Genomic DNA, 16,237 nt, shown 5'->3' on the forward strand with positions numbered 1-16,237 from the left:
GTCTGCCTCAATAAAAGCTCTTGCTTATAAACAATGAGTAGACTTAAACACTTCTCAGTGCCTCAGTTGTAATGCTTGGACCTTTGTTGTACCGTCAATGAAGTAGGGAATTTATTCAAGCTTGTTTAAGGGTGGAAAAAAATTAATCTTTGAGTTTCTAGCGCCAGTCTTTACTACTAGCAATGCCAGTGTGTTCGGACAAAAAATGACTAAACTCAGCATGACCTTTTAAAAATGACTGAACTCAGCATGACCTTTTAACATGCCATTTTTCATTTTACACCACCAATTTACTTTAATTAATATTAATGAAAATAAGTGCTCCAACCCCTAGTAATTTTGTTTGTTGTTTTGTGAACAGAATAGCATCCTATTCCGTTCAACACGGAGTGAACGAGTAACCAATGGATCCACACTATACACAAATATACTGTTATAATAATGTGTACATTGTTATTATATAATGTTAATACACAATGTAATTAATACACACGTTGGAATTTACTCTCCTACCCTACAAAACATATATTCTGACCTTTTAATTGCATTAATATTTTGTTTTGGGCCTGAGATATGGGCAGATCTCCATTTGGTGGCCATTTTGGACGCCATCTTGAATTTCTCAGAGAGCACAAGGGGGATTTCCGGGGACTTTTAGTATGTTATTCCTAAAGGTATTCTGAACATATTCTGAAATTTTCAGCTTGTTACTAATTTGTTCCGGGTATAACCCTATTATTCCTGGGCTAATGGCTAATATGGTTAGATGAAGGAGGCTAGGTTACGAGAGACAAAGTTAATATATATATATATATATATATATATATATATATATATATATATATATATATGCACAATTATTTTAACACTTACACTTTGATTGTAGACGAGTAAATGACTTCCACTTCAACGCTGATCGTTTACTCCCAGTCACCGAGGCTCCAAAGAAATACACACTAGTAGATAAAATTCAGCAAGTTGATAAATGAACACACCTATCTGAGGAAAAGCCTGGGAGTCACGTTCCTTAGCAACCAGATTGCCCAGCCATCGGTTCCATCCACTGACAGTGTAGCAGCTAGCAGTTTGTAACGGAACGCTGTTGAATATTATAATAGCAGCCAGCAGCTACACTGTCAATCTTACTATCTCTGCTGTCAATGGTTCCATATATCCACCAGGGGGAACCAAACGTTGTATGGTCTGCACAGTACTTGGGTCTATCATTACTACCAGAGTGGATTACCGGAGAGCAACCCCCCCCCCCCCCCCCCCCAAAAAAAAAAACTCTTCGGATCTGCACAAATTACACAAGTCGCCCAAAATGCCGGGGAAAAAGCAGAATGCTCCAAAAAGTGCACCGTTTGCACGCTTGCACTCAGCTACAAGAGCTTCAAATAACGTCTGCTCCTACACAACCCCCTCCACCTACTGCTCCTCCAGCCCCTGCTCCAGCCCTCTTCAGAGAGCCGAGACTTCCCGCCACACAGCCATACGACAGAGAACCAGGCACCTGCAGATCATTTTTATCTCAATGCTCGCTAACCCTTGAGCTTCAACCATTAGCCTTCCCTACAGAGCATTCCCGAGTGGCCTACACCATCACTCTCTTCACTGGCAAAGCTAGGGAGTGGGGAACAGCTATGTGGGACGCCAATGCACCATGCTGCGCCAGCTTCAAGGATTTCACAGAGGAAATGAGGTGAACCTTTGATCGCTCTCTGTCTGGCAGAGAGGCAGCAAGAGAAATCATGGGGCTGTGGCAGGGTGCCCGGTCTGCTTTTGACTATGTGATTGAGTTTCACACTTTGGCGGCATCTTGTGGCTGGAATGAGTGCCTTGTTTAATGAATTTTTGAATGGGCTGTCAGACTCCATCAAGGATGAGCTGGTCTCATGAGGACTGCCACCTGATCTCCCCAGTCTCATGGACCTTGCCAATCGTATTGACTCCCGGATCAGACAGCGGGTGAAGGAGGGAACTCGAACTATTCTTGCTCCCCCTCAGCCTCCCATTCCTTCCGCTGAGCCAATGCAAGGTAGACTGAGTCTGCATCTCACCTGAGGAATGACAACACTGTCGGGATATGAGGGCATGTTTTTATTGTGGACAGCTGAGGCATTTCTGCCAATCTTGCCCTCTAAAAGGAAGAGCCCACCAGTGAGTTTAGGGGCCCTGGTGGGCAATGTCCAGAATCAACCCCCTACCGATTGACCGCTACTCCCAGTGGTCATTATCCATGGCAATCAGCCCCACAACCTCCCGGCACTCATTGATTCAGGGGTTGACATAAACCTGATCTGCTCGAACACTGCCAAGCACCTGGGGATTCCACTACTGGCTCTGAACCTGTCCCTCACTGTCCTGACCCTTAACGGTACTGGTCTGACCACTATCACCCATAAAACAGCCCCAGTCACCTTAAGAATTTCTGGCAACCACTCTGAATCCATCCAGTTTTTTGTCATGAGTAATCCCCATGTGCCAATAGTTCTGGGTCTGCCCTGGCTAACTCTACATAACCCCCTTGTCAACTGGACTAACAACACCATTTTAGGATGGAGTCAATTCTGTTTATCGTCATGCCTGAGATCTGCCCTCCCTCATGCCAAGCTGCTCCAGCCCACCATTGGTGAATATCCTGACCTCTCTAACATGCCTCCCAAGTATAATGACTTAAAACCTGTGTTCAGCAAGTCTCAAGCCATTTCCCTTCCTCTCCATAGGCCCTATGACTGTGGAATCGACCTTTTCCCTGGGACTGCACCACCTAAGGGGTGACTTTACTCTCTCTCTCTCCTTCTGAAAGGCAAGCCATGGATAAATACATAACTGAGTCCTTAGCAGCTGGAATTATTTGTCCCTCCTTTTCTCCTGCAGGGGCAGGATTCTTTTTTGTGGAGAAGGACAAATCCTTGCGTCCTTGCATTGATTACCGTGGGCTAAATGACATCACCATCAAGAACTGTTACCCCCACCTCTCATGTCTATGGCGTTTGAGTTACTCCAGGGAGCCCAGATTTTCACCAAGCTAGACCTGCATAATGCTTACCACCTCGTGAGGATCAGGGAAGGGGACGAATGGAAGATGGCGTTCAACACCTCCCACGGGCCACTACGAATATCTTGTGGTTCCGTTCGGCCTGACTAATGCTCCCACTGTTTTCCAGGCCCTCATTAATGATGTCCTGAGGGACTACCTTAATGTTTTTGTTTATCTGGACAATATACTGATTTTTCCCCCCGCTCCCTTGATGAACACCGCATCCACGTCAGGCAGGTCCTTCAATGACTCTTGGAAAATAAACTCTTTGTTAAGGCTGAGAAATGTGAGTTCCATAGAAGTTCTGTCTCCTTTCTGGGTTTCATTATCTCCCCCGCACAGATTCAGATGGACCCTCTGAAACTCAAGGCAGTTGCTGACTGGCCCACCCCGTCCTCTCAGCGAGAACTCCAGTAGTTTCTTGGGTTTGAGAATTTCTACAGGCGATTCATCAGGAACTTTAGTACGGTGGCTGGGTCCCTCATGGCTCTAACTTCCACCGAGGTCCCTTTCAGCTGGGGGGAAGGAGCCGAGAAGGCATTCTCTGAGCTCAAACGAAGATTCACGTCAGCACCTATACTCACCATTCCAGATCCATCCCGGCAGTTTGTGGTTGAGGTCGATGCTTCGGAGTCAGGGGTGGGGGCCATATTGTCCCAAAGACTGGCTAATGACAACAAGCTTCATCCTTGCTCCTTCTTCTCTTGTCAGCTTTCCCCCTCTGAGAGAAACTATGACGTTGGCAATAGGGAACTGTTGGCCGTTAAACCGGCCTTGGAAGAATGGAGACATTGGTTGGAGGGGTCAGACCTTCCCTTCATCATATGGACAGATCACAAGAATCTAGAATACCTCAGGACTGCCAAGTGCCTCAATTCTCGTCAGGCCCAATGGTCTCTTCTTTTCTTGCTTCAAGTTCATACTTTCCTTCTGCCCAGGCTCTAAGAATGGTAAGCCCGATGCCTTGTCCAGAATGTTTTCTCCCCTCCAGGAGGAATCGACCTCCCCTGAGACCATCCTTCCTCCACGGTGCCTGGTGGGGGCCGCTCTGTTAGAGGTGGAAATCCTGGTCCAGAAGGCCCATGAGCAGGACCCAGGGCCTAGTAATGCACCTCCTAAACATCTTTTTGTTCCTGTTTCTGTGTGAACACAGGTGTTGCAGTGGGGTCATGGTTCCAGAATGGCGTGCCACCCAGGAGCAGCCCAGACTCTGGCACTCATCCAACAACATTTTTGGTGGCCATCCATCAGAGAGGATGTCCAGAGGTTTGTGGCAGCTTGCGACATCTGCACCAGGAACAACACTAGCAACAGACCCTCTGCCAGCCTGCTGAGACCCCTTCCTGTTCCCCACCGGCCCTGGTCACAATATAACCCTGGATTTTGTCACAGGACTCCCCAATTCAGGTGGCAATACTTGTATCCTCACTGTTGTCAACCATTTTCTAAAGCTGTTCATTTTATCCCTCTGCCCAAGCTTCCCACCGCCAAGGAGACCGCCGAATTGCTGATACTCCATGTTTTCCGTCTACACGGACTCCCCTCAGACATTGTATCAGACTGTGGACCCCAGTTCTCTGCCCAATTCTGGAAGGCTTTCTGTAAACTCATTGGTGCTTCTCACAGTCTGTCTTCAGGTTTTCACCCTCAGACCAATGGACAGATGGAATGGGCCAACCAGGAGCTGGAAGTGGCTCTCAGGTGCATGGTGTCCAAGGATGCTGCCTCCTGGAGCAAGACCCTTCCTTGGATAGAGTATGCTCACAACTCCTTACCCACCTCTGCTACACATCTTTCCCCCTTCCACTGCTCTCTGGGTTACCAGCCACCACTCTTCCCCATCCAAGAAGTAGTCACTGTGTCCTCTGCCCAGATGTTTGTGCGCCGCTGCAGGAGAACATGGGCATTGACCAGGAAAAAGCTCCTATGTTCTGTCAAGATGTTTAAAGAGCAAGCCACCAAACACCGCTTGGCAGCTCCCATCTATCGGGTGGGGCAGTGGGTAATGCTCTCCACTCGCCACCTTCCCCTCAAGACGGTCTCCCGCAAATTGGCTCCCATGTTCATAGGACCTTTCCTCATCTCCAAGGTAATTAATCCCTGCTCTGTAAAACTGTCTCTGCCCGTAATCATGCACCGTATTCACCCAACTTTCCATGTCTCCCAAGTCAAACCCCTTGTCTCCAGTTCCCTGTACCCACCCTCCAAACCCCCTCCTCCTCCCAGGTTCATAGATGGTGGTGAGGTCTTCACTGTCAAGAGGTTGCTGAAGGTACAACGCTGAGGCAGAGGACTCAGTACCTGGTTGATTGGGAGGGGTACGGTCCTGAGGAGAAGAGCTGGGTTCCTGCCAGATTCATCCTGGATCCCACCCTCATCACGGAGTTCCACCAACAACATCCTGAGGCACTTTCTGAGGCGCCCGTTGAAGGGGGGGTACTGTCACAGTCTGATCCAGTCCATCCATGCCTTAGATTGTGGGACTTCCATGCCGGCTCCAGGACAGGAATTCAGTCCTACCTTGCTGAAGGCCATTTCTTGAAGTGGCGCTACCACTCCTCTCCCATCAGCCAGGGCTTTTTAAGAACTGTTTGGAGCTACTCCATTTGCCAGACTGTCTCTTGTAGACTTTCCTCGTCTCGCTACAGCTCATTGGTATTGTGTCTTCTTGATTCCCCCTGCCTGAATTTTTCCTTGTTTTTTGTCAAGTTTTTCTGTCCAGTTTTTGTCCCTGTTTTTGCCTGCCTGTTATTTTGAATTGTGTATTTGCTACCTCTGCCTGGATTTCCCTTGTCCCTGTGTTCATCAGTTTTTGTGAAGATTTTTCTGTCCTGTTTTTTGTCCCTGATCGTGTCTACCTGCTCCTCTGTGTTTTTGACCTCCTGGCCTGCTTTTTGACTACCAATTTTTACCTGAGCCCTACTGTACCTTTGCCTTTCTGCCATCTACTTCATTAAAGAAGTTTTCTCTTTACACTGCCTGTTTTCTGAGTCTGCTCTTGGGTCCTCCCTTCACCTCAGCTCACCATTCCTGGCAACTTGATGTTTGCTTGTTGTCACCAACATGTCTAAGACAGGTCCCAATGTTGACAGCACAACATCATGTGGCATACTGACTTATGAGACTTACTGCTTGCTCCTTGGCCTTGTCACACTGTTCGTGCACAACAGGAACAGTCCCAGAACTTTTTGATTGCACCTCATACCTACCTGTCTACCAGTGTCCACTGTCCCTGCGCACTCAACGCATGTGGCCGGAATCTTCCACAAGGCTAGGCAGACATGTTGCTAAAATTTCTCAATTTGACAGCTGTGAATAGTAACAATATTTATTATTCGCATTAATGTTGTTGTTTTTTTTTACCTATGAATCAGACATGAAGTAGTTGGATATGACAGTGATGCGCTAACTTTCCTCCCCCAGTGCTCTCTTTTGTGGACTCATGTTCCAGCAGCAGTCAGGCAGTGTGCATTTACGTATGTGTTTTGGAGGCATGACTTTGGAGGGAGGCCTGAAGGGAGAGGGTGGGATTTTTCAGTTGGATACTTTCAAAATCTTTCTTACTTTTGCTGCTTTCGCCAACGCTGCCTACTCCTAACTTTAACATTACTCCTCCACTACCTTAAAAATGTAATGCTCTGCAAATCTGTGTGAGGAAAACAGTAATGATTGAGGGTGTTTGTGTTCTTTTACTCTCTCTTTCTTCCAGGAAACCAAATATAACGCAACCAGTGGCTATTTTAAAATTAATCCCTGGAGGGAACTTCTGGGCTTCCCAGCCAAACTAATTGCACACCTAGTTTGTGCTATTTGTCCTGTACACAACGTGCACAGACACAGAAAGAGAAGATTGTCTTTTAATGAAGTGTCAATTAATAAAAATAAAGAAAAACCATTGAATTAGGAGGTGTGTCCAAAATTTTGACTGGTGATATATATTTTTTAAATGTTTAATCATCATTTCTGGTGGTAGTTATTTTTCCCAACAAGTTGTGATCCAGTTTCCCCCCTGTCCATCACAAGTGCATTTAGATGGGGCTGATCAAATTCTGCCAGGCCTTTGGCTAATTTCAGTTATGCCAGCTGCATATTCAGCGTCCAAATGAGGACTTACTGAGCAGTGTAGTTTGCAGTAAAAATCTTTTTACTGCTGATTTAGCTCTGGGCAATTCAGTGAAATGGTTATGCCTTTACAAATTAGGCCTTTCAGCTTTTATGTTGGTACTTTCTGGCTTTAACAAAAACAGGCAAGATAGATTGCTAGTCAGATTCTTTGTGTAATTTATTTTATGACTTGGAATACATGTGTGCTGAAAATAATTTTTCATTTCAAAGCTGAGACCCTGATACCAGCATAGAATTTGAAGAACTTTCCAGAAATGTGCATACACCAAGTAGTAAATGATTTGAGCAAGTGATCATTACATTTCTTTTATGTATTTCAAAATATTTTTATAATTGTATTATTAAACTCATATTAATTAAACTCTTAAAAATATTATTAAACACCACCACAGGCCACTAACATCATGTCTACACAGTTACAAAGATGAGTTCCTCGTTTAGTTTATGTTTCTAAACATGCTGGCACAATGGGTTTCTTAGTTGATCCCTCTAGGAAAAACCCTGAAATATTGCGTGCAGAATCCTACAACAACCTTTTAAGATTGCTCACAGTTTCAGAGTAGAGTCCTTTTAGAAAGCAGGAATCTTTAACTATCTAAAAACTCCTTGAGGAACCTTTTTTTCCAGAAAGAATGTGCATGTACACATAAACAGCTCTGTCTGCTGGGATAAGAGTACTGGGTGAATTCATGTGTGTTAGCTTGAACCAATACAGAAATGACACGACTTCTTATTCTGAATATAACTGTGATCAGTGACAATATCTATATATGATTTCAGTATATTTCATGGATATATGGAAACAAAGTGAGAAATGTTTCAATGAATTACATTTATTATTAAATTTGTGGTCACATATTCTTGAGAGAAACCCCACTTGGGACCTATATTATTGGTTTATTATGCACAAGATGCCAGCTTTTCTGCAATTTGCCTTTGGTGGGAAATATTCCGTCTAAATTAATTTTTAGATGATGTGAGTTTGGCTGGTGAAGAGAAGGGGAGGGTACCAGTAGATCCCCATCCGCTGCTTCATTTATAGCATTATACAACCCCAAATCAGAAAAAGTTGGGACTGTATGCTGAAATTGAAATTAAAACTGAAAACAATGATTTGTAAATAATCTTTGACCTATACTGCACTCAAAAGAATACAACAGCACGTTATTTGATGTTTTACCTCATGGATTTTATTGTTTTTTTAAAAATAAACACATTTCAATTTTGATTCTTGCAACACGCTTCAAAAAAGTTAGGACGGTAAAGCATTTACCACTTTGTAACATTTTCATTCCTTCTCACAGCACTTAAAAGATGTTTAGAGATTGAAGTCACCAAGTGATGAAATGTTTCAGGTGTTATTTATCACATTCTTCCTGCAAACAGATTGTTTCAAAATTCACCACGCATTCTCCATTGGGGACAGAGACTTTTCATCTTTTGTTTGGAGCACATGTCTGACCACGTCCACTTCTTATAAAAAAGACCTGAAATGCTGATTCATCTAACCAGAATGCACTTTTCCACTGAATGATGGTCCATCCCAGATGCCTCTGAGCCCAGAGAAGTCAATGGCACTTATGGAACACAGTTAACATAAGGCTTCCTTTTTGCACAGTAAAGTTTTAACTGGCATTTGTGGATATAACTCCATATTGTAGTGCATGACAAAGGTTTGCCAAAGTAATCCCGAGCCCATGTGCTTATATCTGCTCTAGATGAATGATGGTTCTTGATGCAGTGACATCTGAAGGATCGGAGGTCACGGGTGTTCAGCTTCGGCTTGCGCCCTTGCCCTTTATGCACCGAAATTCCTCCAGATTCCTTGAATTGTTTAATGATATTATGCACCGTAGAGGGTGAAATATCCAAATCCCTTTGTACCTTTCTTGGAGGAACATTATATTTAAACATTTCAATAAGTTTCTCATGCATTTGTTGACAAATTGGAGATCCTTAGCCCATCTTTGCTCCTCAAAGACTAGGCCTTTAATGGATACTGATTTTGTACCAAATCATGATTACAATCACCTGTCGACATCACCTGTTTCACATCAGTATTTAATTGTTTTACTTCATTACTAGCCCTAAACTTCCCATGCCTCAACTTTTTTTTGGAATGTGTTACAGGCCTGAAACACAGAAATGTTAATACAAATGAAATTAATTTGACCAGACAAAACATGAAATATCTTGGATTCATACTGTGTGCAATAAAAAAGCAAGTCAAAATCAATTTAGAAATCACTGCTTTCTATTTTATTATTATTATTATTATTATTATTATTATTATTTAATATATATGTCATTTTCCATACCATCCCAAATTTTTCTGACCCCAACTTTTTTGGGAGTTGTACTTTCCATGTACAATGAGTTCTGCTAACTATGTCAGTTTATACCTTTTAGTATTACTATCATTCATTTTAATTTTCATCTTGACTGAACCAGATCCCTTGCTGTCAGTTACAGGTGGGCTGGTGAATGTGCCACAGAAACAGGTAAATAAACAGGCAAACGCAGATGCAAACCTGTGGTTTTCAAGTTAGAGCTGTATAGGCTTGATTTTATCCCTGCTGGAATAGGTATGAAACAGTAGTACCAAACTATCAGATCACCGAGGGAAAAGCCATTATTAGTCATTCACATGGTTGCCCCTGTCATCAAGTTTGGAGAGGGTGCCTGCCATCTGCTCCTGTAAACAGTGCTTCCTAGTCTCACACGCACACGCACACACACACACACACACACACAAAAAAAAAAAGTGTCTACAAACCCGTTACATAGGAAATACCCTGAAGGACTATTCAGGCCTAGCTTATTATTTGTTTTCCTCAAGATAAGTACTGTTTGCAACAGACAATTTTAAAATTGCAACATGCAGGTCTAAGTGTATGTACAATCAGGCAAAATAATATTCCAGTATGAAGAATGACAGGAAATAGAAGACTGTATACTCATTGTTAAACTCAGCTTTACTGGTATCAGATTTAAACATACTGATTCAGTTTCAATCAATTTTCCTGCTTATGAAAAAAAGCTAAACTTTAAAGTGTAAAAAGGAGGAATTATAACAAGCCCATAGTGGGGTCAGTTCACAGCTCACAGACATGACAAAATTGTGTTTTAAAAGAATTAATAATTAATAACTGAAGAAAATACACCAAATGTGCTTATACTTAATTGTGTAATGCATATGTTCAGAGCAACTACTTGAAGTAAAGCAACTCTAATGATAGTAAACATTACTATATGATCATATCTAGAATTCCACACAAAATAATGCAACATAAGCTGGACACAGAACTCACAGTTTGGTCAGCATCCTGCTGATTCAGAAATCTTTGTTTATACATTGGGAGGGCTTATTACATAGCCTATTAGAATTACTTTATGTGAGGTCTGGTGAGAGACTAGTCCTCCTGCTTCAATCAAATCAGATCAGTAAGAGTCTGATTTGATTTAAGCAGGAGGACTGTGCTAAAATCAGAGTTAGTCATATTAATAATAACAACAACAACAACAACAACAATAATAATAATTTGATTATATAATTAATAATAATTATATAAGTAATTAATAATAATTATATAAGTAATTAATAATAATAATAATAATAATAATAATAATAATAATAATAATGACAGCGCACATGCCAATCATAAACATTAACCAAAGATCCATAACACTGAGGGGAGAGTGAACACATGTAGAGCTGACCCACATATATAACAATCACTACACAAAATAAAAAAAGATTGAGGATTCTGAAGAGAAAGGACATATAAAGATGCTACTACTGAAAAAAGTCAGGGCTGCCACAGGCTCAACATAAGGATTGTTGTCCCTGAACCAAATAAAGAAATCAACATAAATAAATACATATATAAATAAATCATGTGCAAACCATCAAAGAAAAGGGAACAAGAAAGAAGCAACTGTTCTTTTGATGGACAGCTGAAGCATTTTAGTGCCTCAAATAAAATGCAGTAATCACCTGTATAGACCCCTTGCACTGACATCACACTTACGTTAGCAACTGTTGCTATGCTTGTCCTGGGGGACAAGTGAACTTTGTTTACTGTACATACTGAAGACAAGCGATACTGAAGATGTCAGACGTCTGTAGTTTGAAGAAAGCTACAGCTAAAAAAGTTTTACAACCAGATTACTTGGATAATCTAAGTCAGAAAGAAGCAAAGGATAGATATATGTGGAAATTGGCGTTTATTAGTGGTTATGATCCATACAAAATTCCTCAAAACAATTAGAGTGACGAAAAAGATTTGTGGCCTAGTGTTACCTCTATAGATGTTGGATTGCACCTTCTCACTGTATTTTCTCTGTTTTTATAAAAAACAAAACAAAAAAACTTATAATTTGCTGGAAGAAAAGAGCAGGGAGGATTGAGAATCAAGTGGCTGTGGTTTGTTTACACGCAATACTAAAACTTGTAATGTCTTAACAATCATTGCAAAGGCGCGTACAAAAACCCCCAAAATGCTTACTTGCCCAGGCAAAAATGATACGGGATTTATCCCGTAGTGTCTTGATCTCCAGATCTTTAACCCAAGCATGTATAAAAAGTTGTACGCCTACATGCTTTTCCAGGTTTTCATCTGTTTGTCCATGTTGAACGATGTCTGCAGCACCAGGTAGTTTGGGATGTCGTGAGAACTCAACGGATGGATAATTTTCCAAATCACCGGAAAAATCCTTCCTTACTAGAATATAAGGTTGTGTGCTGCACTAAATCTACCACATCGTAAAGAGCCATTTTCTGAAGGTATCTTGACCGTGCATTGGCTTCTAAATTGCGAAAACAGTCAGAGACAGTTTCATTAGCTCTTTACATAACAGCAGCCAAACTGGTTTATCTGACCACCACTTCATTCACCAGAAATAAACTTACAAGCAAAAGTTATGTGGCTGAATACAACTTATATTCTATTCCAGGTTAATCACTCACAAAGAATGACCGAAAAATCTTTAACTCCATGGATTGTCGGTGAAAAAAATGGCAAGATCATGGCCGCACAGTGAGACTGTATGGCAGGCCTTGAAGAGAGCTGCTCTCACATAGCATCGTTGTTGTGGGCTATTGAAGCTGGAGTGAAACAAAGGGATTCACTGACAGTTATAGATAAAATGGCGTACTGAGTTCTTCCTACTGCTGTGAAAAAAATCTCTTACTCCCGGATTAGAGATATTTCCTTTCTAAAGAAATGCCCAAGTCAAGTTCTTAAGCCACAATCAATTCAAGACAAAGTTCCAGGGAGACGGTAATACCTTTGATCTTTTTCTCTATTTGAATGATTGTAACAACCAAAAACAGCACAAAAATGAACCATATTTAAGACAGATTAAAACTTGCTTACAGGAAAGACAGTGTCTGGTTGTCTGCCAGGAGAAATTATCATGTGATGCATGACATCATGTGCAAGGGGTCTATAAGATGCTACACTAAATCTATTTTCTCCATGGGTCCAGCCATTGGGGAAGCCTGCAAGTAGAACTGAAGTGGGTTTTGTGAAACCTATTAAATCCAGCTACCTGGTTTCACTGTCTTTATGCAAGCATGGATGTGCTGTGAGGATGTACTGGATTTGCTGACTTGAATTGAGAAATAACTCTGTTAGAACCCAAATTCTCAATGTGATGCTGACAAAGACATGCGTGCACATGTGCACACAGGAGAGGCACAGGACTGATTATATATATCTCACATCCTCAAGATGTAGGTCAGGTGGGTGAGTTTCCAGGAAAAAGCTATGCATTCATACCACAGGTCCACAGGAGTATTAAGGAAGTCAGTCCCACCCATTGTCCTTGATCATGTGGGCAAGCTCAATGATGAACTTGCCCTCCTTGTACTTCTGACTGCTTTCAAAGGCATGTTCCTAACGAGCAAGAGAGAGATAGATAGTCATCTATCGTCCTAAGTCATATCAGGACAAACTATTCCATGAATCCAAAAATAATGAGCTGCTGACAGGCTACTTTACCCTGAACAGATTTAATCTTCAATAGAACTTGAACAGAGATGTGTTAATGATCATGTCTACAGAGCTCAACAGATACTCAAGTTAAACCCAGCACTTGCTACTGTTACACAAATTAGAAAAAAAAAAACATTTTGGAACTTTCAGCACAACTGGATTAATCATTTAAGTGGGTGTATGTAAATTTTTGACAATGTTTGTATAATTTTGACCCCATGCTGATTTCAGAAAACCAAAAATAAATTAACATTTGTGCACCAAATTCTTTTTTTCCTATTCAAGATGTATGTTGTATAATCAGGCTGCCACAACAAATAATAGTTCAAATAAATTAGAATCAGAAATACTTTAATAATCCTGAGGGGAAATTGAGTACATCTACAGTTGCTCAAACTCAAGTAGAAAAAAGAAATTGCAAATTAAACAGTTATGTAGACTGTATGAAATATGTAATGATATATAAAAATTTAAATAATGCATTTAAAAATATATAAAATTATGTAAAATATAAACCATATATATATATATATATATATATATATATATATATATATATATATATATATATTGCACATAACTATCCACGTGGAAGGAAAAGTAGCCATACGGATAGAATAAAGTTATTATACAGTTATTACTGCAATTATTGCACATAAGCAGGGCCGCGTTAACCCTTGCCGAGGCCCTGGGCAGACACCCCCCCGAGGCCCCACCCCCGCCTGTTGTCAACTGCGCTCAGCAAATTCACCCCCTCGGACGTGCCTGTCTAACTAGACACAGAAACTTAAATAATGACAGTGGCACAATTAGAAATACTATTGAACGATAAAACTTTATATCCATCAACACCTATTTAATCGAGAAAAAGCAATGGTGAAATAGGCAATTGCATGGTGAAAAAATCCATCAGACATCACAGTTAACAAGTCTGGTTAACTAAAGTTTAGCCTCAAGAAGCCTTTGAATGACTGAGTCAATGAACAACATGTCAAGAACATAACCTAGGCCTACAACAGTTTCTTTAGTATTCAGAACGAGAACATTCATTTGGTGTATATAACCGTTCGTTTTCATTTTGGAATCCAGGTGACTTTTAACTTGTGAAAACAAAGAGCGATAACAAAGAAAGAAAAATATCTTGCTTCTCAGAAATAAATCTCAAAATGTTAGGCTATGTGAAACATTTCATCCTTTCACACACGTAATGTCCCAAACAGCAGTCGCTTTGCTACTGCAAACACAACTTTACGCATTCAGTTTGACAGCCATGGGTCAACTTACAAGGGCACTTTCCTACTTTTCTGGAAAGCGAAGTCATTAATTAAATCATTGAACTCAAGCTGGCATAGCGTGTGAAGACATGGTGGACAGTGATCATATTGACAATGACGGGTGATCTATGCGACAGGACAAGGTGGGCTTCCTTACGGGTGGCGAAATGCATAAAAAATGTTATCAATATGATCAAAACTTCTGAAAATATCGTTTCATATTTTCCAATCTCGCTACCTCCGAGGCCCCCTAGTGGCTGAGGCCCTGGGCAGCTGCCCATGAAGCCCATTAGAATAACACGTCCTTGCACATAAGTAGTCAATAATGGCTATGGTACATAGACGTTATTACACTAGTATTGCACATTGAGTGCGGTATTGATTAGCTATATTATGTAATTATTGAACCTAGGTATAGTGTGGATGGATGTAGTACAATGGAATTATTACACAGGTGCAGTATTGAATAGTCCATTGTCCATTGAATATCTGAGCTTCTGAGGGACAGGTTGAAAAGTTTGATGGCCACAGGCAGGAATGACTTCCTGTGGCGCTCTGTGGTGCATTTTGGGGGAATGAGTCTTTCACTGAAAGTACTCCTTTGATTGGCCAGCACGTTATGGAGTGGGTGGGAGACATTGTCCAGGATGATACCCAGTTTAGCCAGCATCTCAGACACTGTTGCAAGAGAGTCTAGCAACGCTCCCACAATGTCACCGACCTTGCGGGTCAGTATATTGAGTCTGTTGACATCTGCTGCCCTCAGTCTGCTACCCAAGCATACCACAGCATACGAGAGAGCACTGGCCACTACAGACTCATAAAACATCCTCAGCATAATCCTGCAGATGTTGAAAGACCTCAGCCTTTTCAGAAAATAAAAGCAGCTTTGGCCTTTCTTGTATATGGCATCTGTATTCTTAGTCCACACCAGTGTAGGTGCAATTTGTAATTAAGTGATCAATCTCATTAAATCAGTCTCATTAAATCAGTCTCATTAAATCATTAAATCAGTCTCATTAAATCAGTCTCATTAAATAATACCTTTAATTTTGGTGCTTAATAATAAATTATCAAACAGCTAAATTATGGTATATTCCAAATTATTATGATCACTTACCGTATTACATAACTCATATGCACCTTGGAATTCTTTGAGATTGAATGACTTCAAAGAATATGGAAACAACACTGACACAGGTTAACAATTAATTTAATTTATTATAACAAAGATAAAAATGAATAATAGCAGTTGAAATCTTCAAATAGTCAGCAGCAAACAGTGAGATGTGTGTGTCCATAGGAGTGTTTGGGTGTGTGTGTGTGAGAGAGCGTGTGTGTGTGTGTGTGTGTGTGTGTGTGTGTGTGTGTGTGTGTGATAAAAAAAATTAAATATTAGCAATTGAAATACATTCAAATGGTCATCCGTGATATATGTGGGTTTGAATGTGGGCACGGGAGAATGCGCTATAAAGTTTGAATTGAATCAGGGCTTGGAATGTTATCTAAAGTTGAGACAAAGGACCTCGTGATAAAGAACGGAGGTGGGAAGGGTCACCACGTGTTTCTTTGTAGAACAAAAGAGTTAGCTTTGGTTTGCTAGCTAAGGTGTGTTGTGAGGCCTATGGCCTAAACAGAAGGCTAGCGTGGGATGCTAACTAAGGTGTGTTTTGTGTGTGTGTGTGTGACCACGTGGTGAGGCCTTATGGTCCCTGGAGACAATACAATTAGCCCTGGATGCTAATGAGACAAAAGAATTAGCCATAGCAGCTAACCCACTAGCTTATAACATTACC

The 16,237-nt window shown here is 41.2% G+C and overlaps 1 protein-coding gene across 1 annotated transcript in view; it reads right to left on the reverse strand.

Moving 5' to 3' along the window:
* Nucleotides 1-11,332: 11,332 nt before the first annotated feature.
* The window catches only part of ypel2a (yippee-like 2a), a 35,305-nt gene continuing 30,400 nt past the window's right edge, over nucleotides 11,333-16,237 (reverse strand). The window contains exon 4 of the mRNA XM_060909282.1: nucleotides 11,333-13,068. Within this exon, the coding sequence (XP_060765265.1) occupies nucleotides 12,979-13,068 (90 nt within the window). The 3' untranslated portion in view covers nucleotides 11,333-12,978. The remainder of the gene's footprint in view (nucleotides 13,069-16,237) is intronic.

Source organism: Neoarius graeffei, chromosome 25, assembly GCF_027579695.1.
Source record: "Neoarius graeffei isolate fNeoGra1 chromosome 25, fNeoGra1.pri, whole genome shotgun sequence".
NCBI lineage: Eukaryota > Metazoa > Chordata > Actinopteri > Siluriformes > Ariidae > Neoarius > Neoarius graeffei.